This window comes from Mollisia scopiformis (assembly GCF_001500285.1).
Source record: "Mollisia scopiformis unplaced genomic scaffold LY89scaffold_7, whole genome shotgun sequence".
NCBI lineage: Eukaryota > Fungi > Ascomycota > Leotiomycetes > Helotiales > Mollisiaceae > Mollisia > Mollisia scopiformis.
The window spans coordinates 905,308-932,126 of record NW_017263587.1 but is presented as its reverse complement, the minus strand read 5'-3'; the positions used below and the strand labels follow the sequence as shown (position 1 = coordinate 932,126).

General features: G+C 48.6%; 11 protein-coding genes across 11 annotated transcripts; 3 read left to right on the top strand and 8 right to left on the bottom strand.

Annotated features, from left to right (window-relative positions):
- Window positions 1-187: 187 nt before the first annotated feature.
- On the bottom strand, window positions 188-2,330 carry LY89DRAFT_705798 (carbon-nitrogen hydrolase; the record flags this gene model as incomplete). The annotated part of the gene is made up of 5 exons (XM_018217477.1): window positions 2,036-2,330; window positions 1,881-1,983; window positions 1,397-1,750; window positions 1,332-1,347; window positions 188-1,211 (listed from the first exon to the last, which is right to left on the bottom strand). Exons 1-5 carry the CDS (start codon window positions 2,066-2,068, stop codon window positions 188-190), a joined length of 1,530 nt encoding a protein of 509 aa, XP_018074316.1. The 5' UTR covers window positions 2,069-2,330.
- Window positions 2,331-4,250: 1,920 nt separating this feature from the next.
- Window positions 4,251-5,981, bottom strand: LY89DRAFT_705797 (Saccharopine dehydrogenase). Its single transcript, XM_018217476.1, has 4 exons — window positions 5,826-5,981; window positions 5,695-5,777; window positions 5,370-5,646; window positions 4,251-5,317 (listed from the first exon to the last, which is right to left on the bottom strand). The coding sequence occupies exons 1-4, from the start codon at window positions 5,837-5,839 to the stop codon at window positions 4,345-4,347; spliced, it is 1,347 nt and encodes a 448-aa protein (XP_018074315.1). The 5' UTR covers window positions 5,840-5,981; the 3' UTR covers window positions 4,251-4,344.
- A 124-nt stretch (window positions 5,982-6,105) lies between these two features.
- On the top strand, window positions 6,106-7,703 carry LY89DRAFT_641363 (ER-associated proteolytic system protein-like protein Der1). Its single transcript, XM_018211710.1, has 5 exons — window positions 6,106-6,205; window positions 6,260-6,438; window positions 6,493-6,590; window positions 6,895-7,633; window positions 7,681-7,703. Exons 1-4 carry the CDS (start codon window positions 6,162-6,164, stop codon window positions 7,351-7,353), a joined length of 780 nt encoding a protein of 259 aa, XP_018074314.1. The 5' UTR covers window positions 6,106-6,161; the 3' UTR covers window positions 7,354-7,633; window positions 7,681-7,703.
- On the top strand, window positions 7,467-8,929 carry LY89DRAFT_467387 (uncharacterized protein). Its single transcript, XM_018207726.1, has 5 exons — window positions 7,467-7,617; window positions 7,718-7,784; window positions 7,988-8,039; window positions 8,101-8,749; window positions 8,883-8,929. Exons 1-4 carry the CDS (start codon window positions 7,579-7,581, stop codon window positions 8,651-8,653), a joined length of 711 nt encoding a protein of 236 aa, XP_018074313.1. The 5' UTR covers window positions 7,467-7,578; the 3' UTR covers window positions 8,654-8,749; window positions 8,883-8,929.
- On the top strand, window positions 8,685-10,317 carry LY89DRAFT_705796 (uncharacterized protein). Its single transcript, XM_018217475.1, has 2 exons — window positions 8,685-9,437; window positions 9,551-10,317. Exons 1-2 carry the CDS (start codon window positions 9,072-9,074, stop codon window positions 10,238-10,240), a joined length of 1,056 nt encoding a protein of 351 aa, XP_018074312.1. The 5' UTR covers window positions 8,685-9,071; the 3' UTR covers window positions 10,241-10,317.
- Window positions 10,318-10,608: 291 nt separating this feature from the next.
- LY89DRAFT_695559 (putative glucan 1,3-beta-glucosidase) lies at window positions 10,609-13,356 on the bottom strand (the record flags this gene model as incomplete). Its single annotated transcript, XM_018216770.1, has 2 exons — window positions 10,609-10,619; window positions 12,399-13,356. The coding sequence occupies 2 exons, from the start codon at window positions 13,354-13,356 to the stop codon at window positions 10,609-10,611; spliced, it is 969 nt and encodes a 322-aa protein (XP_018074311.1).
- Window positions 13,357-15,310: 1,954 nt separating this feature from the next.
- Window positions 15,311-16,223, bottom strand: LY89DRAFT_779830 (uncharacterized protein; the record flags this gene model as incomplete). Its single annotated transcript, XM_018222332.1, has 2 exons — window positions 15,681-16,223; window positions 15,311-15,627 (listed from the first exon to the last, which is right to left on the bottom strand). Exons 1-2 carry the CDS (start codon window positions 15,808-15,810, stop codon window positions 15,311-15,313), a joined length of 447 nt encoding a protein of 148 aa, XP_018074310.1. The 5' UTR covers window positions 15,811-16,223.
- Window positions 16,224-16,446: 223 nt separating this feature from the next.
- Window positions 16,447-18,069, bottom strand: LY89DRAFT_731197 (putative rRNA pseudouridine synthase; the record flags this gene model as incomplete). Its single annotated transcript, XM_018219550.1, has 4 exons — window positions 16,447-17,009; window positions 17,064-17,695; window positions 17,754-17,904; window positions 17,952-18,069. The coding sequence occupies 4 exons, from the start codon at window positions 18,067-18,069 to the stop codon at window positions 16,447-16,449; spliced, it is 1,464 nt and encodes a 487-aa protein (XP_018074309.1).
- A 1,811-nt stretch (window positions 18,070-19,880) lies between these two features.
- LY89DRAFT_551529 (uncharacterized protein) lies at window positions 19,881-20,816 on the bottom strand (the record flags this gene model as incomplete). Its single annotated transcript, XM_018208308.1, has 1 exon — window positions 19,881-20,816. A coding segment is annotated over one exon (936 nt), but the record flags the coding sequence as incomplete, so codon positions are not given.
- A 927-nt stretch (window positions 20,817-21,743) lies between these two features.
- Window positions 21,744-22,805, bottom strand: LY89DRAFT_556307 (uncharacterized protein; the record flags this gene model as incomplete). Its single annotated transcript, XM_018208372.1, has 1 exon — window positions 21,744-22,805. A coding segment is annotated over one exon (1,062 nt), but the record flags the coding sequence as incomplete, so codon positions are not given.
- A 2,511-nt stretch (window positions 22,806-25,316) lies between these two features.
- On the bottom strand, window positions 25,317-26,761 carry LY89DRAFT_682778 (Low temperature viability protein). Its single transcript, XM_018214569.1, has one exon. The coding sequence runs from the start codon at window positions 26,675-26,677 to the stop codon at window positions 25,448-25,450; it is 1,230 nt and encodes a 409-aa protein (XP_018074306.1). The 5' UTR covers window positions 26,678-26,761; the 3' UTR covers window positions 25,317-25,447.
- Between the last annotated feature and the right edge of the window lie 58 nt (window positions 26,762-26,819).

Sequence of the window (26,819 nt, the reverse complement as noted above, 5' to 3'; positions counted from 1 at the left end):
CATATCTCCCCATTACTCCTTCTCACTGCTGTTGGGCATACTGGATTGTCCTTGTCTTTGCAGAGCCACGGCGTCATAACCCATGCGCGGTCCAAACTCCATGCTGCAAACACAAGAAAAAGTTTTGAAAAGACAATCATGAAATCCACGAACTCCGAAAACCCCCTCCCCTAAACACCGTATCGAACTACCACTGGGTACTCTTTGGTCGTGGTGAAACATGTCTACTTCTGGGTCCCAACTCGTTCCTTGTGAAAGATGACTCGTACTGCGAGGAATTTTCGGATCCTGAACGACTTGGTCGGTTGACTTTTGCATCCAGTTCTCCTTCTGCTTCGTCGTCTGGTTCAGGTACCACTTCAGCACAAGGTTTGTGGTGTAACGCATCGACAGAGGTCGATTGAGCAATCCGATTATCGTTGAACCGAGCGCGACTTAGTCGCCGTTCATGTGACAAGAAGTCTTCGAGGACTGGTAAGTTACCGAGTAGTGGTGACTCTTGGAAAGGTGGCGGTGAGTCCACTAACGTTGGTCCGCGGGACCGACTAGCATTTCTTGATTTAGGGGAAGATGGCCGGGAATGTGGTGCAGGCGTACCGTATCTATTATTTCCCATGATAGAATATATCTCTTGAGACTGCGGGATTGGAGTAGGTTGTCTGTGTGTCTGTCTTGATCCGGGCCTCGGAAGAGGTTGTTGAACGGGGGGAAAGAATGCCTGCTTGAAAGGGTGATCAACCGGGGAGGATGGAGAGAATGCCAATGCATCGGTTGGGGCCTCGATTGGGGCGGGGTCTGTTGAAGTACGGCCAGTGTCTACGGAGAGCCCACTGGCGATACTCCTTGTTGAATCGTTTGGGGATGGCGATGCTGATTCGAAGGTTGGGCCTGGGGCCAAGTTCAAAGATGCCCTGAGAGGTTCTCTGGTTGCTGGTTTCCTAGGTTCGGAGATCAGTTGCATCTGGGCACGCTTCGATGTGTCGACCACAAGGAGTTCCTTCTCGCCTCGGCCCAAGATACCATAGACCTTGACTTCTCCACTTTTGATTCCCAGGACAGCACTTGTTCCAGAATAAACAGCCTCTTCCTCGACACCACATCGATTGGCAAACACACAAATGATCTCTTCTTCGCCCTCATTTCTGATCAGGGGTTCAAGACGTGACAACCAGTAAGACAGAGTTTCCATGTCCGGTTCCTTAGGTTCTCTGCTGTAAGACCTCGCATCTTCTCGCGTCAACCATGCCATGGACAGGACGACGAGATTGGCTTCCCGGTGGAGAATGTGGTATGCGAATTCCCAAGCGTTCTAAGGAGCTTCGAATTTGTACGGGTTGAGATCCATACCTGTAAACTTATTAGTGGGACCCGCCAGGTCGAGCCCAATATAACTTACGCTCGAAGGATTTTGTAGGCCACTTACAGATTCCCATGGCCACATTCCCAAGTCCTGGTATTGACCCCTCATAAAATCCATCTGGGCCTTCCAGTGCCCACGTCTCATCCGTGTAGTAGAGAAACGACTTTCGGTAGTTCGCGATCGTCTCGCCGTCCGCATTGACCGTAATGGCAGAATTGTAGTACTCCGGCGAGGCTGGCCACCTCAGACTCACGTCGACCTTCTCTGGATATCCTACAATGACATTACAATTGTGTTTCAGGGCCGTAGTTCTCGCCCAGAGTGAGGTGATGCCCGACGTAGTGGGCTCGAGGTAAGGACTGATGTGCTGCAAGGAACGAAAGTTGTATCCTGTTATCGCTCGTTAGATAGATAGTCTTGCGCTTGGTGATAGCTATACGATATATTGACAAGACAAGTATAACGACGAGTCGTAGAATAAATATGATCAAGGGCGAGAAAAGCGCTTCGACAACCATACCAGAAAACGCCAACTCAGGCAGGACGAGCAGATCCAAATTCTTCGGGTTCGCGCGACTAAGAACAGAATCGGCGCGATTCAAGTTATTGTCAACATCGCCCACCTAGACTTATCAGCGACACTCCTCTTCAAAGCGAGATCAAGTGTTCTCATACCTGAGGGGCGAACTGCAAACAAGCAATCCTCATTCTCAAAACGCTTCACTGCCCAATGCATGAACGACGTTGCACGGCTCGTGTGTGTGCACAGAATCAAAGGATAAGCTCAGTATGTAATGAACGAAGATCGGCTTTAATCGTAGAAGAAGGTGTGCAAGAACGGGCCAAGGCGGATCCTTAAGAGGAAGAGCGGTGGCAGCATCCGTGCGCACTGGATGTTGGCCGATATGGGCTGGGAATCCTATCGTGAGCCTCTGCGTGAGCGCGCGAGTTTGTCTTTGCTGTCGTGGTGGGATGCAGCCAGAGTGAAATGGTGCCATTGGCCCGTTGGAAGGCAGGTGCCGGAAGCGCTTACTGTACATGCATCTTTTAGGCGTGGCCCACTTATCAACCGAGCCCCAGATCTCCCCTTAGATCCCTGTGCGTGAAATGAGCAGTCGCCTTCTTTCGTCCAAACTCAGCGTCAACTGTTTCAGAACTTGATGTTTCGGAGGGTGTGGCCATTCAGAGACCGAGTTCACGTTGAAATGTCGATGAGGATAGCAGGGCAAGGCAATAAGACGCAGTGTTGCGCACAGTCTTCTATCCCCCACCCGCGGTGATGGGCTTGCAGCTCTCAGAAGCTTCTTTGAGGTCTCAAGCGAGGTGGCCACGCTCAGAGAGGCCCCTACACGATGACGCTGTATCCTATCTTTAGCGCTGGCGGGTTTTCTCCTGCTGTAAGACAACACTTCGAGGCTCTTCCTATCAAGTAGTCATGATGATGCAACCCAACGTGCAGACGTTTGCTACACAAATCCTGTATATCGATTGACATTCCCCGCAGGACACCATTACCTTCTTTACCCGTTCAGACCATAAAACAGCAGATGTCTACCCAAAGCACAGGAGTGCATAGAAGGCTAAATAGAAACCAACATTCTAGGATCTCACTCTCGGGCTATGTTTAGATCTGGTTGGCTTGCGATGGTCTGGGTTTGTCCCGACGACTTGGGTGCAAACGTCAGACGGCTTTGATTGGCCTTTTCCGAAGCCAAAGACGGGGCTGAAAGTGTGCGGTGAGCAATACGTTGCATTCCTTCCTGGCCCCAACATTGGTCATTCAGCGCCTTCATGCGGGAACTTGGTTCAAGAAATAAAGATTTACGAGCTCATATGGAGTACTGGGCGAGATATCTTGCTGCTTTTCGACTACAGTTGTGGCACATGCTCCAGAAATGCACTTGCTAGGCATGATCTGCTGCTCGCTGACAATTTACCGAATGTATATCCTCACTACAGTCTCGTTCGAGAACGACTTTTGAGTTGAAGAACTTTGCGCCCAATTGCTGACATGACACAAAACGATAGTCGAGATGACCAAAATCCTCCTCTAGTTGCTATCACATCAGCGACATCATCCCCAATCACAAGCCTCATTCCCCAAGTCATCTAAGCGCCCATGCACACCGACCGTTTCCCACTCCAAAGGCGGCGCTTTGCCAGCACGCCTCACTCCAACAAACAATATAAGTTCCCCCCCTTCCCGACAGTCTGGTCAAAACGCTCATCTCGCAAAAAGTTGGGAAGTCACCTTCCCATCAAGATTGGGCTTTCCTACCCGACCCGACAGTCTGGTACAGACGAATACGCCATACGCAAGTCCTTGTCCATAGGTGCAGCGGCTAAAAGAGGAAAAATGCTTCTTATCAATGCATGAAAGGACAAGTATTGGCTCATCACGGCCCAGGACAGAACCAACATATGCCGTGTCCGAGCCGAAAGAGATCGGCTAGTGTTGTTGGTCTTGCTCACTGGTAATCATGTCTACTGGTCTGTAGCTCTTTGAAATTTGTAATGCAGTTTCGAGTCTTCCAATCAAGGCAGGTATATAGGCATTGTTGGACATGCAAGCGTTAAGAATTGAAGTATCACGAGAGCGTGAAGATCTGCAGACGTTGGAGAGTATGAATTGTTCGCAACTTCGTGGCATGTGCAAAACCAAAGGGGCGACGTTGGGGGCCGGGGGCGCTTAGTTTCCTGACATATGTGACAAAACGAGACATGCGAGCCTTGTTGGGTGAGGCAAAATCATGCTGGTGGCCCTTCCGTTGACCATTCTGGGGCAGACTAGCAGACTCGCCAACTTGTCTCACGGCCGCGGGCGAGAGACACTTGTCTTGACAACCGTACTGGAAACGCCTGATGTCGACAACAGCGCGTTAAAGAAATCCATTCACAAACTTTCATCAGTACAAGCAAAGAACTGAAAACAACGATCTATTTTTGTTTCATCTCATGGGTACTTTTTCCATGGCAAGACATCTCTATGAAACGGTCTTCTCAACCAAGAAGATGCCATACTTCTCCTTGAGCTCCTTCATAATTGGGTCGTTAATCTTCGAAGACATAGGTGCGAGAATGCCCTTCTCCGAAATCGTGCCATCAAGGACTTGCTTAACAGCAACACCGCATGGAACACCGACCAACTTGGCCATCGCAGAGTAGCCTTTCGGGTCACCATACTCAACCAAAGTCGATGTTCTGGTCTCCTTGCTACCGTCCTTGTTCTCAATCTCGAACTTGTGCTGCAGCATGACCAGATCTCGCTCTCCTTCCTCGAACTGCATCTTATTTTCGAGCGTGGCACACAGGGTATCTAATGGGTTACCTCTTGGGATGATTTTCTCGTCAGAGAAGATTCCAACCCATCGCAGTCCGGCAATGATGCGCTCCTTCTCCTCTGTGCTCTGGAACTTGGCCTTGGATGCAATAGCCCATTTCAGGTCTTCTTCCTTGGCCGAAGTAGCAGTGAGGATCTTTTGAGTGGCTTCCTTCCAGGAAATTGGCTCCTTCAGGTAGTCTTGTGCATCGTCGCTCAAAAATCCCATATCAACCAAGACACGGATGAACTCTGGGAAACCTTGATATCTCAAAGTTCCTCTGATGATCGTCTGTGCCTCTGGGATGTTGTATCGCTCCTTGTACGGAGTAGAATCTCTGTTGGGGTAGGCAACGAATGCGTAACCAGGATAGATGAAGTATGGCTTTGCTTCGCCCATCAAATCCTTACCCTCGACTTCGACAATCTTGCCATCCTTGTAGTACTTGGCAGCATTTCTCAACGCCAATAAGACACCACGAGACGACCATGAAAATTTGTAGCCGAGTGGATTGTCCGAATCCTCAGGAGCTGGCAGACCACCACAGTATGACAAGAACGAAGTAATCTTCCCACCAGCTTTGTGAACCTCCTCAATTGTTTTGATAGCGTACAAGTGGTCGATTCCAGGATCTAATCTTGAACAGAGTGTAAGTATACCTAATTGGAACGGAGCGTGGAGAGTACTACCCAATCTCGTTCATAACCGTAATGCCAGCCTTCTTGGCATCCGCGTCCAGCTCAAGCATTGCAGGTGAAACGTAACTGGTTGTGACGACATTCTTCTTGTTTCTGATCGCAGACTTGATAACGGTGGCATGGAATGTGTATGGGATCAAGCTGATCACCAAATCGTTCTTAGCAATTTCAGCATCGAGAGCTTTTTCGTCCGTAACATCGAGGGAGATTGGGAAGGCATTAATAACATCAGCAGACAGCTTCTTCGCAGATTCGAGAGTTCTGCATGCTGTGGTACATTTAGCAGAGTTCTCCAAGGTGGCTTTGTTTGTCATACCGACTGATACCTCAATTCCTGCATCACTGAGAATATCAAGAGTGGGTCGGGTCACAAACCCAGCTCCCAACATGAGCACTTTTCTAATTGAACATCAGCAAAGTTACCATAAACTTTTATCAAACACTCACTTTGATCCAGCCATGATTGCGATTGATTTTGTCAGAGATTGTAGAAAAGGCTCAGTTGAAATACTGCAATTGAAAGGATCTACACCTTTCGCCGAAGACTCACTCGCCAGAAATATTCGGTGGGCTCAAAAGGTTTATTTTGTTTGGAGGGGTCGTGCGCCGATAAAGGAGAGTTGGAGTCTAAATTCACTACGGCTGACCAGTGCCTGAAAAGCTAGTCTAGATTAGGTTAAAGCCAACTAGATCAGAACAGATCCTCCATTCTTCAAAACTTCCTTCCCCACGATCTTTGCAACGTCGTCACTTTCTTCACGTTCAACACTCGAATCCGCCATCATGTCAGCTATGGATATGTTCTGGGCAGCTCCGCCCATCTCGAGGTATGTTGAAATTCGGTATTGTTTTCTATTCGTGCTGATACTGATATAGCGCAGAACTTTGGCTGCTTCAGCCTTTGTCCTCTCGATTTGCGTTTACACCGGAATGATACCTTTCTATTGGGTGCTTTTCCATTATTCCAAGTTCATGGTTCTACCTCCGGAGCTTTGGAGAATCTTTACTTCATTCCTCATAACAGGGAAAGATCTGGGCATAATATTCGACACATATTTCTGTGAGCTTTTCCTGCCTCTAGGAGGTATCAGAGCTCCAGGCTGACTAAAATCAGTATACACATATGGAAGTAAGCTTGAAACAGCTTCGCCGAGGTTCACGGGACCTGGAGACTTCTTCATGTACATCGTCTTTGTGTGTGCGACTGTCTTGGTAAGCATATTTTCTCCTTCAGCACCCCTCCCTTTGCACCTCATATTATCTGCCCGCGTAGTGCAATTCTCCCAACTATTGCGGTTCCTGGAAATGAGGAAGATTACCCCTGCACTTCGACTGGTCCGTCATTCGCAATCAATCCAAAGGGCCTGTTCGCGGTGTAGGCATGGTGGGAAGTTCCTTTGAGAAAACTCGTGTCGATTCATCTACTTCACTCGGGTGGTTGTGACTCCCTACATCCCAATGTTCTTGGAACAATTTATGATTTCTAGATGCCGAATATATCTGACAAATCAAATAGGGCTTGAACATCTTTGTCACAGGAGGAATGATATTTACTTCAGCATTGGTGCTTGCCTTTGCCTATACCTCCACTCAAGACGACAGAGGTCAGAAGGCGACCTTCTTCATCGTTACTATTCCAGCACAATGGATTCCATACGCGATGCTGCTCATGACTTTCATAATGGCTGGTCCTGAAGCCGCAAAAGTACAAGCTACAGGACTCGTTGCAGCTCATCTGCACGACTTCCTGACACGTCTGTGGCCAACATTTGGTGGCGGGAGAAACCTCGTCCCCACGCCAGCTTTTGTCAAGAGGATGTGGCAATCGACCGAAGCCAGTGTGGCCGATCGAGCATACGGCACAGCATTCACACCAGCTCAGCGAACATCAGGCACATCGACGGGAGCAGCTGGTGGGGTCTTGCCGGAGTCGTGGAGGAATAGAGGCTCAGGTCACAGGTTAGGAGGTGACTAGGGACTTGAAGGCTTTTTGGTGCTCGACCCTAAGTGAGGAATGAATCATCATTTCAGTAAATCCTTCCCTCCCCGTGATTCAATGCGATTTCTACTTCAATTGTGAATCTTGCAGGTCCATGGCACGGTTACCGCTGCATGCTGGGATATCAAATGTGACGTCTTGGATAAAACCTTCACAGTTTGATGCTCAGTGAACTTGGTATCATAAGATACGTTCCGTCCTATGTCCAAGGTCGTCTTTCTGATACCTATATTACTTCCTGTGAGTAATGTTACCGGTGAGGCTCCTGCTGTGTAACATCCCTTGCATATGCTTACCTAACAGCGCCTCCTTAAGAAACATCCAACATGAACATCAAAAGCCTCACTTTACATCCCATGCACATGAATTGGAGGACAACCTGGCCATGAGAGGCCTAGGCAGTGCTGGTTTGTACTTCGTGAGTATTTCCATCTCCAATTTATGCCCGCTTCTCTAAACATGTTGTTGGAGCGTCCATAATCGCCCGTCACCACCCCGCTCTCCATCATCTGGTCTGATTCATATTGTTGATCGAGGAAGCTGATCGTTCACTTCTGTCTATCACACCAGTGCCCCACTAGGAACAAAACTGTTTAATGTCACTGCCAAGTACTACCGTCATGCTTCAACCAAAACTCAGTGGACCGAGGACCAATATACGCGTATAACAATTCATGGACTCTCGAATGTTTCGAAGTTTATTGCTCACTCCATCGCCTGTAGAGAGAAACGACCGCCGATAACCTTCTTGGTTCACAACAACCGTCGGATGAACGAACTTGAGGACTCTAATGCAAGCATCGGTCTTGTAGAGAACGAGAATTGTCAATTTGCGAAAGGCTTCGATGTTGAAGTTTTAGCAATCCCTGAAAATACGATGGCCACTCGTCTTCCGACAACACTTCACCTTCGATATATGTCTGGAATTCTCAAGACAACGCAAGGCTTCGATGTAGAAACAGAGCCCGATCTCGATCCATATGACTGGGACCCTCAGCAAGCCGAGTTCCTCCACCACAACCCTGTGATCTTCCAGGGCGACACATCTGTGTTGAGCTTTGGAGCTGATGATAATCGAAAGTTGGTTGTGCGATCTGATCTAATTCCACAAGATGTCAACACGTATAATGTGAAGTACGTGCGAAACGAAGATGCAATGAAATCACAGGAATATATCAGAAACTACATTTTGCCAAGCGCGCCACGATACGTTTGTTCAACTTTGAATGGGATAAAACATCGACTAAGGCCAGACTCGATAATACTCTTTTTGTAGGGAATTCCAGGTCTCCTCGAGCTGGTGAACCAAGAAGTTTTTCCAGATCCCAAAACCAGGCCGAACTACTTGGTGGGAAGTTACAGTCACCATATCGTGCGTATGGCCATATGTTTCTCTCCATCACTTCATCTACAAAGTACTGTAATATACCAGATTGTCTCATCGTGATTTGTAGACCTTTCATATTACAGGCCAATTACACTGACACGATTTTATCGCTTTACAGTGGTCAGCACCTAGACACAAGCTGCCAGAAGATCTAATGTCTACACTGACAGTGGAAAGCTTCCATGCAAATCGTAGCAAGCCTGTCTTCGAAAATCCCATTATTGTGGAGCACGATACCGACGGTCCTGCTCGCTTGTTTCTTGGTCCTGTCAGCCAAAATAGAGATAACGAGACTTATGAGAAATGAATGGAACGACAAAGGACAGCAAACTACCTCACAAGTGTTCTTCTTGGAGCTGATAGTCTCGGTACAGAACTTGTTTCAAGGGAACAGCTCCTCAGACGTCGATTGAGAAATCACGCTATCAAAGCCGTGGTATGGCCCATGACCATAATTTACAACTGCCTGAATACAGATATCCTCAAAGGAGAAGAGCGGAAAGAGACCGCATGGAAGCTGATTCGAGAGATTTCGGCCGTGATGAGAGGGAACCTTCTAGATTTGACGCCAGACCTGCTTGCGCAATACGTTGGAAACTATATTGTGGACCCTCCGACCGAATTGAACCCCTTAATAAGCGATGTTGTGCAGGGTATAGATAACGACATAGATGTAAGTTATTCTATCATCATCATGATGAGGCATATATGCGAATCACATTATTCTTTACTTTCCGACCAAACACAATCTCTTCGTGCAATGCCAATGCTGATCGGATCGAATAGATGATAACCGGCTGGACAATGAAATACGGAGAACAACATAATCCTCCTTACTTATGTCCCACAAACCGAAAAGTACTGCAACAAGTCAAAGATATTGCAGAACAAGTCAAAGAGCATTGGGCCCGGCTGGAAGAAGGACATAAGGAAGCCTTGGACCGGGAAACGGGCAAGGAATACATGGATGAAACAACGAGGAGATCCAGCAGACACCAGTCGAGACGCAAGTATAAAGCAAGAGACATGGATGGACTGATTAAGAGCTGGATACCCCCAGAGCAGAGTGCCGAAACGGCAACATGGTCTGCTCCAAAAGACCACAAGCCTGCTACCACCAGTGCCGCAACGCCAGAACGAGCTGATGAGAAGTCAATCACCGAAAAATCCACAGAAACAAGAACCCGCCAACGCACGCCATTCCCAGAGCCCAAACTGGCGGGCACAACCAGGATGAAGCAGAACAGCTCCAATCATGTGGACACGAAATCAACCAACCATGGTGCGAAAGAGGGAAAAGAGAATGACGAAGAGGCAAAGAGGGAAGCTTCCCAATCAGCGACCCAAGCTGCCTGGAAGAGACTTGAGGAAGTTAAAAAGGAGTTCGAGACGTTGGATGCTCTCAGAAGATCTAGAGCTAAAGCTGATCATCAACACTGGAAAGATGGAGATGTAGTTCGAAACGTTGGATGTTGAACTGGGAGAAATAGATCTGTATAATTCCGAAGGATGATCAGTTAGCATTTAATTCAATAAAGATAAATGCATGCAGCTCTAGCCTGCATTGTCAAAAGTCAGCTCTGTCTCTCTTTGCATATGACAAACTCGATTTCCATGTTCACCGAAGCTATTAGTTCTCGGATCATCCAGAATTCACACTAGATAGCTCATTTTTCTAGGTGAACGAAACTTGGGAACTTCTAGCTCTGTAACAACTCTAATCTGCTATTCTCCCTAGACCTGTATTCAATTCTTGAAATTACTTACCCAGCTCTTACTCGATAGTGGTTCAAGCTAGCCGCTTATGTAATCCAAGACTCTGTTCGCTAATCTCATGCTGCACCTCAGAACTTCCCTCCACATCGGATTTAACAGCATCCATCTCCATCTTTATCAAGCCACACATCATTCGTGTGCTCATATGTGATGAAATGCTTGGCCAGGCTGAGACTGCCCCGGGCAGGGTCCCACCAGTCACAGCTGTTGTACAAAAATGTGCGACTCTACACCACTAATCCTACTCCTAAAAATGACCCAGTTGTCCGAGAGGATGAGCAGTATACCTTCGATCCATACCGTATGGACTGGACTCCAGAAGAATACGCCCGCATCTTCAGGGAAAGTCCATCAAAGCCCTCCGAGGCTGTCAGTAATGGCCAACCAACTCCTCCAACTCCAGAAGACCAGATCTCAAGCGAACCGCCAATGCACCTCACACTAGAGATCAAGCGAGAGGAAGTCGATGGGAACCGGAAGAATATCGCGATTGGCAAGGAACGCACAGAAAGAACGAGACTATCAGATCAAAGGAAACAGGCAGCACGTGCTCTCCAGCAAGCCTCTAGGGATAGGGACTTGAAGCCCGTCGACGGGAAACGAGTGAGGATCCGGCGTATTCTGGGGGAGACAGAAGCAGAAGCAGAATTGAAGAGTCGAAGAGTTAAGACGGATCCCGTGATGGGGACTATTCTGAAAATCGGCATGGATACAGCGGTGATTAGACGGGAGATGTCCGGGGAACCATTACCGGATGAAAAACTGGAGGTTGGAGAGCCGAGAGAGGAAATCGCAAAGCATCCAATACTGAAGATTCGGAAATACATGCAGCCGCTGATCAAGAAGTTCGTATCGAGGCTCACTTGGGAGTCTCCAAACGAGTCGCCGGAGCGGGACGAAGAGCGAGATCCAAGTGCTCGAGATCAGGAGGCGTCACAGGATAAAGCAGTTGTTATTCGGAAACACATATCTGGCAAAGGTTCCAACAAACTGAACCCAAAGCTCGAAATTCAATCCGCACCACAAATTCCACAACTTCCGGTTCGGACGCTGCCCTCAGGTGAGAATTCAGACGCTCAAACCCCACAGTCCCAACCAATCCTCGAGCGAAACGAAGATCCGGACCCAGGTGACCCAGAACCACCACCACTCATTCGGAAATATACAGCTTTGTCCAGGGGAGATTCACAGAAAGAGAAGATTAAGCGGAAGGTGCCAAAGATGAGGATTAGGAAATATGATGCAAAGCTGCGTCTTCAAACACCGGATCCTGATTCACCGAGGGAAAAAGCGAGGAGGTTGACGTTTGAGGGGAGGGGGATCTTGGTTGGTGGGGAGGGTGATGGGAAGGTTGAGCCAGATGTGTAGGAAAGTTAAGGTGTGAGGAGATGCTGATGTGGATTTACGATACTCGGGCATATATAAAGTGGGTCAGTGAGCGTTGTGGTTGTAATATATACCCCAAATGTAAGATACTATAAATTTTCATTGCTCAGTCACTTGATTCACATACGTCCAGTTCTGATGAGTAGTAATCTGTGGATGACTCTTGAGCATCATCAATATGTATTCGAAGTAAACCTATGTACAAACCCCCTAACCCTAATAAACACTACACAAAAAGCTCTATCAAGCCCGTGACCACCCCATCCCATCCCAAAATCTACAAAACCCCAAGTATCAGCCCCTCCTTCCTCTCACCAAAACCAACTCCTCCTCCCCGTCCCCTTCTTCTTCAACCCCCCACACTGACCACTGTACTCCCTACTCGTCACCGGATTCGGAATAACCCCCTTCTCCACCCCATTCAAGAACCCCCACCCACCCGGTCCCTTCGCACTCCACATAAAATACCCACTCGCGCTCCCCTCAAAAACGTCCAACTGCGCCTCAACAAACATCCTCATCTGCTTCACCATCGCCGCATTCAGATCGTCGAAATCCGCGCTCTGGCACTGACACCCGGTGACCGCGCACGTGGTGCCCGCCGTCGTGGTACCGTCCGGGTTCACGCAGACGTTTGTCGCGGCGGAGAACTCGCCCACGTAAGTGGGCATCACGGCGTTGGCGAGCGCGAGGTCGGTCGCCCAGTTGCATGCTTCGGTGATGTGTTCTGCTTGCGTCAAGGCGTTGTCGGCGTCCGTGTAGAGTTGGTAGAGGTGCGTGTCGATGCCGAATGTCTTCTTTCCGTCTCCGATCAATGTCGAGGCTACGTTTGTCCATGCTGTAGCGCCCTGGAAGGCATCGTGCATCACAACCACCAGGCTCGGGTTCTCGATCACGGCTTTGACTGAAGAGTAAGCTTTCTGGGCCCAGGACTGCGTCACGCTGAACTGGTTATTCCCGTACGAAATCGGCTCGTTCGTCATCTCGAGACCGACGACCACGTCCGCGTACTCCATAGCCCCGTATTTCTTAGCCATTGTCTCCAGGACGGCGATCGAGGCCGCGAGATTAGCGTCCGTTTGCCAGTCGACGGAGCCAGCGTGGCCCGAGTTATCGAAGCCGTTCTGGGAGCCAGGCGACCCGTGGCAGTCGACCCAGACGTACATGCCCGCGGCGCGGGCCCAGGTGATGGCTTGGTCGAGGTAGGCGTCGGCGCCGGTAAGGTAAGGGGTGCCGGTGTTGTTGTAGGCCCAGTAGCCGATGGGGATGCGGAGGGCGTTGAGGCCGGTGGCAGCGAGGGCTTGGATGTCCGATTCGGTGTAGTAGGTGCTCCAGTGTTGTTGAAGCGCAGAGGAGGCCCCGGAGATGGAGTCGAATGTGTATTGGTCGGCGGCGTTGGCGAAGTCACCTGTGAAGGCGTCGCTGTCCATCCATTTCTCGAGGACGAGCCAGCCACCTAGGTTCACTCCTCGAAGGAAGGGGATTTTGGTGCTTGTGGTTGCTGAAGCTGCTGGTGCTGCCGATGTGGAGGTTGAGCGTTTGATAGAAACGAATGTCGATGAAGATTTTTGAGTGACGCTTGAGAACATGCTAGGAGTCTTTGTAGTCTGGGATTTTGCAGAAGAGTTTGAAGCCAGAGTCGTTGGGGCGGGAATGGAAGAGGTGTTCTGTAGAGTGAAGAAAGGGAGAGCTGATGATGTTGAGCTTGGCGCCGTTGAGTTTTTGGAGTGGTGATGATGTGTGTGATTTCCGCCAATGCCTCCAGTTGGACGAGGTGAGCCACTTCCAGTGCCAGTCCCGTATCCTGACCAGAAAACACCCGATGGAATTCCTGAGCCTGAAGCTGCACCTGGGTAAAAGATTCCAGCTGGGATAGATGTGGTAGTGGGAACACCAGAGTATACAACTCCTCCCCATGTCCCCACTGGCATTGGGACAACTGTCACAGTGCTCATAACAATCACGACATCCGTCGTAGATGCTGCTGCTTCAGATGTGACTGTGCGTTTGCGGAATCGAGCAGCTGCGGGATCCGAGAGGAAGAGGAGAGCTAATAAGGTGGTGGGTAGTGATGTCCACATTTTCAAATCTTTGAAGACTTGCTCCGAATTTGCAAGGTGTATAAATGAAGGTGTACGATATGGTTTGTTCGTGATTGGTAGGTTTGTAGGTTTGAAGACTCAGCTCCAATTTCTGAGTAATAACTCGAATGTATTCTGTTCCAGACAGAACTTATATATGCACCAAGAAAGAGAGACCAGCCGCAGGCAGGGCCAAGAATTGCGCTGCAAAATCGAGAGGCAGTGAACGCCTTTTGTACTGATGTATATCGAATGCCTCGGTAATCTTTTTCAAACTGAGACTTATGAAATTCTCAAGGGTACAGTAGTGGCTGGCAAATCGTAGGTGGCAACGCAAAGGAATGTGAATGGAAACTTGGTCCAAAAAAAGAATGTCTGTGATAAAGAATGTAATGACGACGAACAAGCCACAACAGCAAATGCAACGACGACGAAAGACGTTGAACAGAAAAAGAGAAAAGGAAAGAAAAGATACCTACGGGCGCAAGGCCATAGATATTTGTTCAGGAGAATGCATGGGGCGCAAAACTTTCTGCAAGCTCATCACTCTGCCCCATTCGCAATAACGATGAAACTGGAGGGGCAAGGGGGTGATGTGAACGAGCTACAGGGGCATAGAAGCCGTGATTGGATAATTTCAACGTTTCGTTTCAATGCAGGGATGGAGATCATGAAACAGAGCTTCAGCCGCTCGCGAACGCAACTGAGATCTTGAGATGATCCACGATTCCACGAGTCGGATCATGGTGGTGGAGAAGATGAGATGGTCGAGAACAAAAGCTCGGATGAAGTCAGGGGAGAGTTGCGCCCCTGAATCCTGAACGGCGCGCATCATGGGGCGAAGGAGCGCGGAGATTAACCATAAGATGGTCTGCCGTTGGCCTGTGCGACTTTGTAATCTTGCGAAACTTTGGGAGTTGATAGAGGGAGATTCAGGATGCGAAGATTCTTGTAAACAATATATGTGAGGAGAGAGAAGTTTGCAGATCTGATGTGAATAAGAAACAAGTTCCTTGAAAGGCGTCCGGCATAGATTCGCTTATGTCAGCCCCTTACACGTGACCCATCTCCTGGTTACATCGAGGCCTTGTATGTAATTATTTCAAGCTGTTTCGCCATTAGATCAGGTTGTTGAGTTACTAGTTGAGTATAATTTGCCTCTCCATGCCGATGTTTGAAGTCCTCACTCTCTGTGTTCCGTTCATGCAAGCCTGAAAATGGTAAGCACCAGATATGTACCATCAGAGATCTCCTCTGCTTCTCATAACAATTCTAACATAATCCTTCAACCCTAGAAAACTCTTCACCTCCCCTCAAAACTCTCCACAGCCTTAGCATAATCATGATTCTTCCACACCATCCCCTCCTCATTCCACCACGCAATCGTAACCCCCACCATCCTCACCTCCCTCCCATCCGCCTTGTCCGGCGTAAAATCCACATCCCCACTCGCCTGCTCAACCGCCGTATTATAATTGAAGCTCAGATTCCATTCCCACGTCGTGAAGTTCTTCGAGCCGCTGACGGCCACCGTGCTGACTTTGAGGTTGCCGCAGCCCGAGAACATGTTGTTGAAGTAGGTTGTTAGGCCCGCTTTGTCCATGTTGATCGCGCCCGCGCCTGGAGGGAAGGTGTAAGTATCAGGGAGGAAGGGGGGAGGGGACGGGTGGTACCATAGTCTGAGTAATCGAGGCCTTCGTCTATGTAGTGGGAGAGGAGGGAGTCGACTGCGTGTGTATTGATCGCTTTTTCAATCGCCGCTTGACGTGCCTCGATGAAGGCTTGGTCTGGATTGTTTGCCATAATGAACAATGATTGAGCTTTAGCAAGGGCAAAATAAAAGACCGATTCTACAACGAAGAAACCTGAAAGTTCCTAGGACTATGTTCAAGTCGTGCAGCGAAGTCTATGTGACACCAACGCGGGGCTGATGTCTCGATATAAGTAGTACATGAACGGCATTGTGATGCAATGGAGTGAACAGCACATGCTGACACTGATCAACCGGAGCTGAAAGGAAGATGGGGCAATAAGTCACAATTTATATCTTGTTGTGCGGGGAGTGATCATCTGTAAGCTCGCATTCTGTACGGACTAGGAATAGCGCCAACCTGTCAAATGTGCCCCTCCACTAACCCAAAAAATGGTTTAGACAATCATACATAGATAGAATTGAAAAGATCTCTGGAGGGAGGATTGAGGACTAAATGTAGATAATAACCCACTTGGGTATCACAAGACTCTGGAACAGGGTGATTATGTAAAGGTATTTATATTCCCCAATTCAGACAGACAATACCAACTCCATTTTTACCCTACCCGCTCTGCAACTATTTTGCAGCACGTATGATACAAATCGAACGCCAGTATGCAACTGCACAGCGATATTCCAGGAGCCATGCAAACAGATCATCCAACCCAACGACAAGTTGATTAGAATTAATCGCTGTCACTCTCCTCGGTCTTCTTCCCCTTGCTGGCCCGCTTCTCTTTCTTCTCCTTCTTCTTTCGCTTACGTTCAGCTTTCTCCTCGGCAGTCTCACCCTCGTGACGCTTTCTCTTCTTGCCACTATCTTCAACCCCGTTACTGATCATCGAAACATCAGCAACCGTGGTATCAGCATTGACAGGAGGAAGTGCTGGTGCAGCCGCAATGTCTGCCTTGGTAGTGGTCTCAGCAACGGGAGCAGCGACTGAGCCATCAGCCGGAGCGTTGAAATCTGTGTACTCGGAAGTCCATTTGGCAGGTGTGGCCTCATTGGCACGACCATACTTGTCGAGTTTGCCATCGGCCTTCATCTTTTTCTTTTCGGCGGCTACAGGACCGAGACCCCATCGTCGAGGATACAGATCTCGTTCCATGATGCAGCGTTTGACTTTGGCAACTACGCCATGATCACAGGTGGAGAGCTCGACTGTGGACATTTGCGCGATACCTAGCGCGATGGCTTCACCTTTTGTGGTCATCAAGACAACTTCTTCGTGGACTTCAATGCCAGCCTCTGAAAAGGAATGGAATTAGTAGGTGTTTATTTGTAAATGGAAGGACATCATACCATATCGAAGCAGACCTGGAATCATGAGCTTGGCACCATAACAGACGGCATTGACTGCGCTGTCCTTGACCACGATTCTCTTGTAGGTAGTAAGAAGAGTCTCCAGAGGAGCAATCACCTTTCGCAAGTATGACTCGTCGCGGGTATTGTCCTGCATCCATTGAGCGTCCAACACATCGTGAAGGGTCACCATATTCTCTTGCTCGTCCATAGCACCACTTCGTACTCTTCGAAGCTCTTGCATATGAGCACCAACACCTAGCAACAGTCCCAAGTGTACACAAAGTGTTCGGATATATGTTCCTGCTTCACAGCTGACCCAGAAAACACCGAGATGTCTGTCATTATCGAACTCGTATAGCTTGCTCTCGTGGATCGTTCGGATACGGAGTTGTCGCTTGACGGCAGAGATCAGAGGAGGTCTTTGGAAGAGGGCACCAGTTAAGGTCTCGAGCGCACGCGCAAACTGTGCTTCCCCACCAGGCAGCTTATCGTGGAGTCTGATAACACAAACGTATTCCTTTCCAGCACCTTGCTGTGATTTGACAAGTCTGGTTGCGCGATCTATGCAGACGATCAAGCATCCTGTGACTTTGGGATCAAGTGTACCGCTGTGACCTGTTTTCTCGACTCTGCAGCACGCGTCAGTGTACCGGTAGTGATCGCAAAGACCATAAAACATACCTTAACATGCGCTTCACCCATGCGACGACTTCGTGACTGGAAGGGTTCGAGGGCTTGTCGAGGTTTATCACACCAGAGGAGATATATGATTTGAGGTCTCTCTTCAATGGTGTGCAGCCATTGGGGATAGGCGTGAAATGTCCGGTACGGACGAGTACTGCAAATTTGTAAGTATTCTCCTGAACAAGGTCCAATTGAACATACAGTTGTTGTAGTTTTTGAGCAGCAATGGCCATGTGCTGGTATCGACAGCTGGTGTGATAGCTTCAGGCCTGATGGTATAGTCGACCTCCTGGTCCTTCTTCGACACAACTAAAGCCATTTTATCGGTTCGCGACTGACGCAGACTCGAGGCTCACACTTTTCTGTCGGTGTCAAGCTGGAAGGTCGAATTCTGCATGAACTCGAAATATTTCGAGAGCTTTTTTTACAAGCGAAGCTAAAGGTGTGGAGAGCGCGCTAACCTTAGTGGGGAGCTTTCTATCACGTGCTGCATCAATTCCCCACTGACGAGGGCTCCTTCTTGCCATCTACTAGGACATGAGCGTTGTTTCATTGAGTTTTACTTTCAATCAACTCTGTCTTTGGCCAGTCATCACCTGAGACACATACATTAGTAATATTGTCGGAAAATTAAGTGTAAGCCATTTTTGTTGAGACATATGCTCTCCATCCTACCTAGCTTTGACGAACAAAATATGGTATTCTTTGTGTTCTGTGTCTTTGCAACAAACCAGCTCTGCTGTGTATGCCATTGGGATAAAAAAAGCGATCATTAACACTACGTCTGTCTCTGGGCACGTTTTCTTTCCGTGTCCAAGAGAGGAGAGTTTCGACATTTATGTTTGCGGCGTTAACACAAATTCAGGTCTCTGTATTTGATTGCAACGAACTGATGACCAGTGTAAAGCAAAGGAAAGCAAATCCTTTTACACTAGCTATCTTCTCTCAAATGGTTTCCATGATCCTTGTAATGTTACCCCTCTGCCACTCGATAAGTATCTTCATAGTCTCATCTGAACAAAACATCATCCCTTTTATCAGTGTTGAACTTCGGTCTGAGATAAAGGCTCGTTAGGCTACAAAGCTTGGAGTTCGAACAGTTTGAACGGCGTATCGAGTTTGTACCAAGCTGTACACTGTTTTGAAAGCTAAAGAACTCGGTGCGAAATGTGATGCTTACTTTGAGTTGGAACGATTCGTTGCGGTGTAGAAAGCAAGCCTGCAGTGGCAGAGTCCTGTCGGGCTCGAATAGCGAGCTTTGCTGGACTTTATATAAAGGAGTCTGTAATGTTTGCTAGGCTGCCAGTAGAGAAGCTTGGAATTCCTCCTGGGCTAGAGGCATGGAATATGACGAGGCCTGAGATAGGAAATTCTGCTGGATTTGCGGCGAGGAGCTTCGCTGTAGTGACTTGGTTAGTTCTACGTACTGGGTAAGTTGCAAAGCGAGATATTTTATCGAGTTTGTAGTGTACGAGCATGAACAATAGGAAGTTGCACAGGTACTACCGAATGAACACTCGTTCCTCCTCTGTTTTGGGATATTGAGGTACTTTTTAAAATATGATTTCTTCTCGACAGCTACAACGAATCCGATGCCAATTCCGCTGTGACTCGAAACACGCAACACTACTTGAAGGCAGAGACAGGTTGCTTCCGAAAGGAAACATATCTTTGTACCAGGGATTAAAATTTACCCCTGCACCTTGGAAAAGTAGAGTCAGGCCTTGTTTCTTCGAGAGGTATCATCCTTGTCAGATACTGCTGCTTCATTTACACCACAAAGTCACACTCACAATGCAAATGGAACAGGAAGTGCCAATGCCCCTATCGGGATTGAATTACTATCTCCTACCACATTGGGTATCATCATTCGTTCGTCAATACTATGTACAATACAATCTCCAACGCCCTTGTAAATGCATCATCCAGAGAACACCATTTTCCATAAGACTCCCCTCTTCGTACTGAAACGAGATTCGAAGCCATGAAAATGCGCCAAGTGCTAACAGACTGATAGTGACAACGAAGGCCACATCAAAACGCCCTGTCCATGATAGTGACAACCAAGGCCATGTCAAAAGTCCGCCACACAGGCCACAAACGCCACAAACGCTATTGGTATAATCAAGAAGAGGAGCTTCGGCTCTTACTCTTCAAGAATAATTTCATATACTCACGATACCACTCTGCACCTTCATCCATCTTCTCACAAAGTCTCTTTCTGCGGGCAAACAAAGCCTCTTCCTCCTCAGACCAGAGACTCTTCTGCTTCAACTTCTTATCCTCCGCATCACTCTCAACTCCATCCATCAACACTTCATCATCGTCTTCCTCTACAGGAGCCTTAGCTGGTACACCTCGGGTCCATGCTTGAACCTTTGAATGTTGTGCCTTCGACTTGGTGATACCATCGAACGAGCGCTTCTGGTGCACAACGTCCTTGGCGGCAGAACTCGCAAGTGGTACGCCATTGGGGAGGGTGACGATACCTCTCGCCTTAAGTCGCCAATAATCAGATTGGACACCGCTCTTCTGGCGGCGATGCTCATCTCGATCATCATAATTGGACATCAAGTGGATTCTTGATTGACCATTGAGATAGGTAGGATCAGAAAGCAGGGAGCGACGGAGAGGATCGTCAGTTCTGTTGTGCTTGTGTCCGTTGGTAGGGGTGGTGGATTGCTCATAACGTCGACGCTTTTTCGAAGAAGACTCATTCATAACTGCGCGGATTTCTTCCTGCACGATAGCACGAAGCTTCTGCTCCGGGTCATGAACTCCTCCCAAGACACCAGTGTCCTCCAATAATCTCTCCACACTCTCATGCTCCTCTCGGCTTTGTCGGCGCTTAGCGGTCGTCGAAGCTCTAAACTCCTCCACGAGATTTTCCTTCTCGGCAATCTTCTCGGCTCTCTTGCTTGCCATAAGTTCCTTCTTGAACTTACGAGTCTCTCGTCCTCTTCTCTTCAGCCCTAACTTTCGTGCGGCTTCGCGCCAGTTATGAACGTATCTGGTAGCCAGGCTACGGTACCTGAATTGATCTGCTTCAATTCTGGCTTGGTCGTTGGCCGCCGCGTCTGCAGCATTTTGCACGTCTGCAAAATACTTCGCAGCAACATCTAGGAGGATCGTTCCAACACTATGATCCACAAATTGGTCCATGAGACCTCCCTCACCGGAAAACACCCATTCTGCAACTCCAAGGATCTTTGTCTTGGCAGTTGCTGTGGGGGCAACACTCGGCGCACCGACCATTGAGGGACCTGCAGTCGCGGGGGTTGTGCTGGCAGGAATAGCTGGCATAGTGTTGATCGTAGCTGTAGGAGTGTAAGGGGTGGTGTTGGATAAGGGCTTCGGCGCTGGTGGAGTCGTAGAAGCAGCATTCGAGACAGTAGGTAATGGAATTTGCTCACTCATGGGCTGGACAGGAGCAGGCGGAGTATCTGAGTGTTGGGTTCTTGGCACAGAAGCCTTGGGAGTCGTCGTGACAGCGGTGGGATTGCCCGCTGAAACCGAGGTAGGGGAGGACTGTGACAAGAAACTAAAGAGTGGCTTAGGTTGGACTGCAGCTTCCGGCTCCTTGGCTGGAACTGACGAGTCCGGTGATGTGGCCTTCAAAGGTCCAATTCTATCAAAGAGCGACATAGGCTTTGAGGTGGTTTGTTCAGGTGGCGTAGAACCATTTGGTGTCGTGGGAGCGGCAGTGTTGGTCTCTTGTGATACAACTGATTCTTCTTGCTCCTCCGGCATGGCACTAGGTTCCGCGAAACGTGCACCGGTGGTAGAGTTGTCTTTAACGAACAAGTTATCCTCTTCCTCTCCCTCCACGGATGCGACATCGTCTTCTTCATTCTCGTCGCCAAAGACGGTGAGGTGGATAAGTGTAGGAAGCTCATAATCGCCTCGCTTGCTCTCAACCAACTCATAAGAAAATTGTTGAGGAGATGCTGGCCAAGCATCACGGACAGCACTTTCGCTGATGGAAAGGTATTCCTCCTCCTCTCCAGACTCGAAATGCAGACCATGCTTTTCACCCCAAGGCACAATTTCTGCTTCATCATCAAAACGCAGATAAGTGTTCAACTTCGACAAGGTCCAATCTTTTGTTTGGTCCTTCTGACGGCGGTAGGATTTGAGGATGCACTTAATGATAGATTTTCGTACATCGTTGAAGCAGATTTCTGCAAAGCATGCCATGATATAAGACACACTGCTGTCCTGGACAATGGTGAAGAATTTTGAAAAAGCAGACAATGTGACGTCGAATTCGGTATAGCCACTGGTTGCTGCCGGGTTTTTAAGAGGGCCATGGCTATCCCATACACTTTGGTAAGCCTCGACCAACTCGACCGCAATTTGATAGACTTCAGAGAGTCCCCAGAACTTCCAATCCAAGGTCTGAGCCTTTGTCAAGGCGTCCTCATCTCGACGGTTGAAGAGTAGGTTATAAGCACGGAATTCCTCTTCATTTTCGCACTCAATTCGTCGAACCTGGCAGTCTTCGTATGCATGAATGAGCGAGGTTAATGTCTTACCCAGTTGTTCATGCTCTTGTTGCTCAACAAAGTCTCCTGCATTAACGCCTGGTTCTGACATGAGGTGGAGAGCAACGACGTGGAAACGAGTAATATTCTCGAGAATATAGACTCGATCCAACATCTCTTCATCAGTAAAATAACTGTGGAAAACGAGGTCTCGTCGGATTGCTCGGGTACGATCCCAAATGAATCCGTGGGCTGAGGGAAGTTCCACATTGGCCAATACGTTGTCGATGAGGTAGTCAAGCGTATTTCTCAATGCCTTCACGGTCCGAACCTCGTTGGGGAGAGGAGCTTCCTGGCCTGCGGCTGATCGTGCCAGCTTCTTGACCATAAGCTCAGGAACAGGGCCGGCTGAGAATGTTCCATTACCAAGATACTCCTTCTCAAGCTGATCATATCTACGCTCAACGATGCGCTCCGCGGTTTCAAGTTCTGGACACATATCCTCGCATGTGCCCTTGAACACGATGGCATCCTCGAGTTTCTTTGGGACCTCAGGATCGTCAATCAAGCCTGCCTGTGTGAGCACGAGACGAGATTTGTTTCGATACTCTCGGTAAGCCTTTGTGAAAGCTTCCCAGGCTGCTGGGTTCTCCTTGGCGTCCACAGTTGGCCATTCTGGTCCGCGGACTCTTCCTCTGGCTAGGACAGCTTGTATCTTGCCGTCTAAGGATTCTGAAGTCTCGCGATTGCGAGATGGTTGAACTGTTACTGGCGCAGTTGACTTGCGGTTGGTAGATGGTTTGCTAGCATTACCATTCGTGGGAGTAGTATGGTTAGGGCGCCGGCTGCCTGGCTTTTCAGAAGGCTTTGGAGAGGGCTTTGTGATGCTAGCGAAAGGGTCCACGCTTGGAGCTCCGAAAACACCTGTAGTAGTGCTTGATGAAGGGGCAAAAGGGTTGGACTTCTTTCGTGTGGAAGAGGATTTGAATCGGTTGCTATCACCATTACCAGAAGTGGAGAACAATCGGGAACTCTGTTGGGGAGCTGCATCCACCACATCTGAGCCACTAGGAGCGCCGAAGAGCCTAGATGTCTTCTGCGCGAGATAAGATGGTGTAGTCGAACTTGTAGAGACATCGACACCATTAGTAGCTGCCGCACCACCAAATGGATTGGAAGCAGATCGATTAGTCTCATTTACGACTGCTGCCCCACCGAACGGGTTAGAGACAGTTGGTTGGAAAGTAGTTGGGGTAGCTGCCACAGAGGCCATAGATCCGGAGTTCGTGTCTTTGCGGAACGGATTATAGCTAACGGAGGTTGTATTTCCTGGAGGAAGCGCAAACAGTCCCGAAACCGGTTGAGAAGGCGGATCGAATGTATTAGACGATGTGCCGAAGGGGTTCTGTGGTGGAGTCGCAACCGCTGTAGTGGGTGCAACAAAAGCCTCAGATGTCGACTTGTATGAAGCATTAAGCATCTTGGCTTGATCGCTCCAAGAGAGGTTTGCGCGGGAAGGATGAACTGAATTGTCTGTACGAGGTTGAGATGGAACACCGAATGCGTCGTTCAATGGTGATCGAAACATGGTTGTAGGTTCGGGAGCTTCACGCAAACGGGAAGGATGAACTGAAATGTCTGTACGAGGTTGAGATGGAACACCGAATCCGTCGTTCAATGGTGATCGAAACATGGTTGTAGGTTCGGGAGCAACTTCGTGAAGAGAAGCTTTATCCTTTTCAGCCCGGCGGTAATAATCAATGAGATCTAGGAGTGGTTTCTCTGTGACTGGGTCGAAATGCAGACGAATATCGAATGGGTGTGGGGAGGACTCGAAGGGGGTTGTTGGAGAATCGAGACGAAGGGAGTATGGCGGACTTGATGGCGGGATTGAAGACGAGTCAATTTCCATAAAATCTGGGGTGGCAGATCTGACGGACGTTCCTTTCATATGGGTATCTCCAGGAAACGGAGAGGCGTCTCGACTTTGTGTCTGCTCGAATCTCGGATAGTATTCTGGAGACGGGGATCGTTGATATTGCTCGAATCTCTGACGGTAGAGGGGAGATGGAGTCCGCTGAGCTCGCTCGAATCTGCGACGATCCACTGGTGATGGTGTTCGTCGAGATCGCTCGAATCTCCGACGGTCCACAGGCGATTGTGCTCGTTCAGATCGATATCCCGTCTGGTTGAAGTTATCGCCGTTTAATAGTGCGAGACGATCTGGATGAATCGCAGGCTCCGTCCGAATTGGTTGTCCTCGAAGCTGAGTAACACCGCGCACCGAGGAAGCAGAGGTTCGTTCTTCGTAGTGTCTGGCTCGCTTTGCAGCATTCTCGCGCTGCTCGTTCTCGTAGACTGCGTCCCTACTATCTCGATTTAGTGTTCTCTTCTTGACTGAATTATGACTGCGAGAGTCATAATGTGCCTCTCTCGAAGCCCGTGGGCCCGATGGAGGAGCAGGCTGTGGGCGGTAGCTGTCAACGGACTTACGTGAGGAGTAGTGAACTCCTCGACTCGTTCCACCGTGACGACTGGATTCTCTCGAATAGTCGAAATCGCGAGCTGCGCGAGCGTTAACTCGTGGTTGCGGCATTTTCGATCTTGTTCGCTGTGAGAATCATGGCCGCGGTTGGAAGAGGAGAAGAGGAGAGTAAAAAATTTTTTTCTGCCGAGCCTCGCCGCCAAATTGGTGCGTTGAAGTCGAACTGATGCTCTTGTTTATATTTTCGACTTCAGTACAGACATCGTCGCATAGCTCAAGGTCATTCTGCGCTATACCACTTTCGGTGAATTCTGCCCTGGAATGCATCACCGCCCACGATCCACACGCCAAATCACGCTTCAGCCACAGGCGAAGAGGATGCACAGACATTTATGTGGAGATGAGGCGTTTGTATCTTAAGTTGCTAACAGACTTGATATCTTTATACAAATTCTATCGATGCACTATCTCTCACTAAGCTTTTCTAAGCAACTTGAATAGGAGAGGTGTTTTGCGGCTTTAGAGTATTCAATTGCTGACGGACTTGATATCTTTATACACTCTAAGGCGGATGAGGAAGGATACTCTGACATTTATGTGGTGAAAGGTGTTTGCTTTATTTAGATGCATTATGAGACAAACACAGGTATCATGCAATGGTAAAACGTCATGCTATGTCCAGCCTACAACGCCCAATCCAATGCTAATTCCTCATTGAATTCTCCAGATCAAGCCTTTTGTGTGCGAATTCTTGCTGGTCCAAGGCCTTTGCGGACTTCATCAAGTTGCTCCATACCGCTTTGATACTTGCCTTTCTTGACGTGTTTCTTACCGCTCATCGAATAGTTGCCCAAGAAGTCATCCATTATGTTATCGAAGTCTCCTCTCATGGGTCCCTGGACACTTGATGCTGTTGAGGAAGCGGCAGAGACAGATGCTATATCATCTACGTCTTCATTGTATTGCTCTTCGATCTTTTCAAACCTTGCATCCAACATGGTGAGACCTTCAGTGCGGAACATCGATGAGGAGGTCATGGAATAACTGGATGGATTCGTCAAAGCTCCTTTCCTCTTCTTCTTCCTGCCACCATTCGTAGTAGTTGTGATCAGGGAAGACTGGAGATCAGACTGTGATAGTGCTGCAGGTGACACTTTCGACTTCTGCTCCCGCTTGAATTTGCTGAAATCTTCCATCCAAGCGCCGTCTCCGTGGTCCTCTCGTTCATCGTTTACCAAGTCAGCTGTAGGAACAGGTGCATCCTTGTACTCTTTAGCTGGCTTCTCAGTCTCATCCGACTCCCAACCCTCGTCCTCTTCGAACGCATTCTGCTCGAATTCATACTCATCGATTTCCTCGCCATCCTTTGCAAGTTCTCCAAAGACATCATCCTCTTCGTCCACATATGCTTCGTCTTCCAAAGCTTCCAAAACTTCTCTTAACCGAGGGTCCATATCTGGTTGGAATCCGGCGAGCGCATCTGGAACATCTTGCTGTGCTTGATACGTGACTCTTCGAAGGTTCTTTGAGGGTAGGATATCTTCGTCTAACAGAGCAGTATCTCGGTCCTCGAGACTCGTGTTCTTCAGCGCATCTTCAAGAGATTGTTTTCCCTTTCCCTTGCCCTTATTCTTTGGCGCAGAAGCTTCGACAAAGTATGCTTCACCGTCACCAGTGCCCAAGTCTCGCATATGCTGCATGTAGTCGTACTCGGTATCATCGTAGTAGATTCCATAGTTCGCAGCTTCCCCCTCATTCTCTCGTATTTGTTCCGCATCCAATCCAAGCTCTGAGGCCAAATCATCGAGTTTCTTGACTTTATTCGAATTCGGGAGCGGGGTGGGATTTAGAACCATAGACGATGCGGATTCGTCGTGGATGAGGGGATCATTTTGCGGTCGATGAACCAGTGTGAAATGCGTAGCAGTCTTCTTATCAATCCATCCTTTTCGAGCCATCTTGAAGGTATTGACTAGTTATTGGTAGAATGTGTAGAAGTCGAGAATAACTTTCGAAATATAAATTTTAGTGGGACAAAAAAGTTTTGGCGGGGTTCACCAGTGGTCCGGAAATTTCGTCACCAAGGGTTTTGTCGATGCT

Coding starts and splice junctions, on each gene's coding strand:
- LY89DRAFT_705796 (XM_018217475.1), top strand. CDS start 9,072: ATGGAACGACAAAGGACAGCAAACTACCTCACAAGTGTTCTTCTTGGA. Junction 9,438..9,550: donor GTATAGATAACGACATAGAT/GTAAGTTATTCT, acceptor CGGATCGAATAG/ATGATAACCGGCTGGACAAT.
- LY89DRAFT_641363 (XM_018211710.1), top strand. CDS start 6,162: ATGTCAGCTATGGATATGTTCTGGGCAGCTCCGCCCATCTCGAG. Junction 6,439..6,492: donor AATATTCGACACATATTTCT/GTGAGCTTTTCC, acceptor GACTAAAATCAG/TATACACATATGGAAGTAAG. Junction 6,591..6,894: donor TTGTGTGTGCGACTGTCTTG/GTAAGCATATTT, acceptor CAAATCAAATAG/GGCTTGAACATCTTTGTCAC.
- LY89DRAFT_705797 (XM_018217476.1), bottom strand. Junction 5,647..5,694: donor AGGAATTGAGGTATCAGTCG/GTATGACAAACA, acceptor AATGTACCACAG/CATGCAGAACTCTCGAATCT. Junction 5,318..5,369: donor ACGGTTATGAACGAGATTGG/GTAGTACTCTCC, acceptor ACTCTGTTCAAG/ATTAGATCCTGGAATCGACC.
- LY89DRAFT_682778 (XM_018214569.1), bottom strand. CDS start 26,677: ATGGCTCGAAAAGGATGGATTGATAAGAAGACTGCTACGCATTTCACA.
- LY89DRAFT_467387 (XM_018207726.1), top strand. CDS start 7,579: ATGTCCAAGGTCGTCTTTCTGATACCTATATTACTTCCT. Junction 7,785..7,987: donor GAGAGGCCTAGGCAGTGCTG/GTTTGTACTTCG, acceptor GTCACTGCCAAG/TACTACCGTCATGCTTCAAC. Junction 8,040..8,100: donor GACCGAGGACCAATATACGC/GTATAACAATTC, acceptor CATCGCCTGTAG/AGAGAAACGACCGCCGATAA.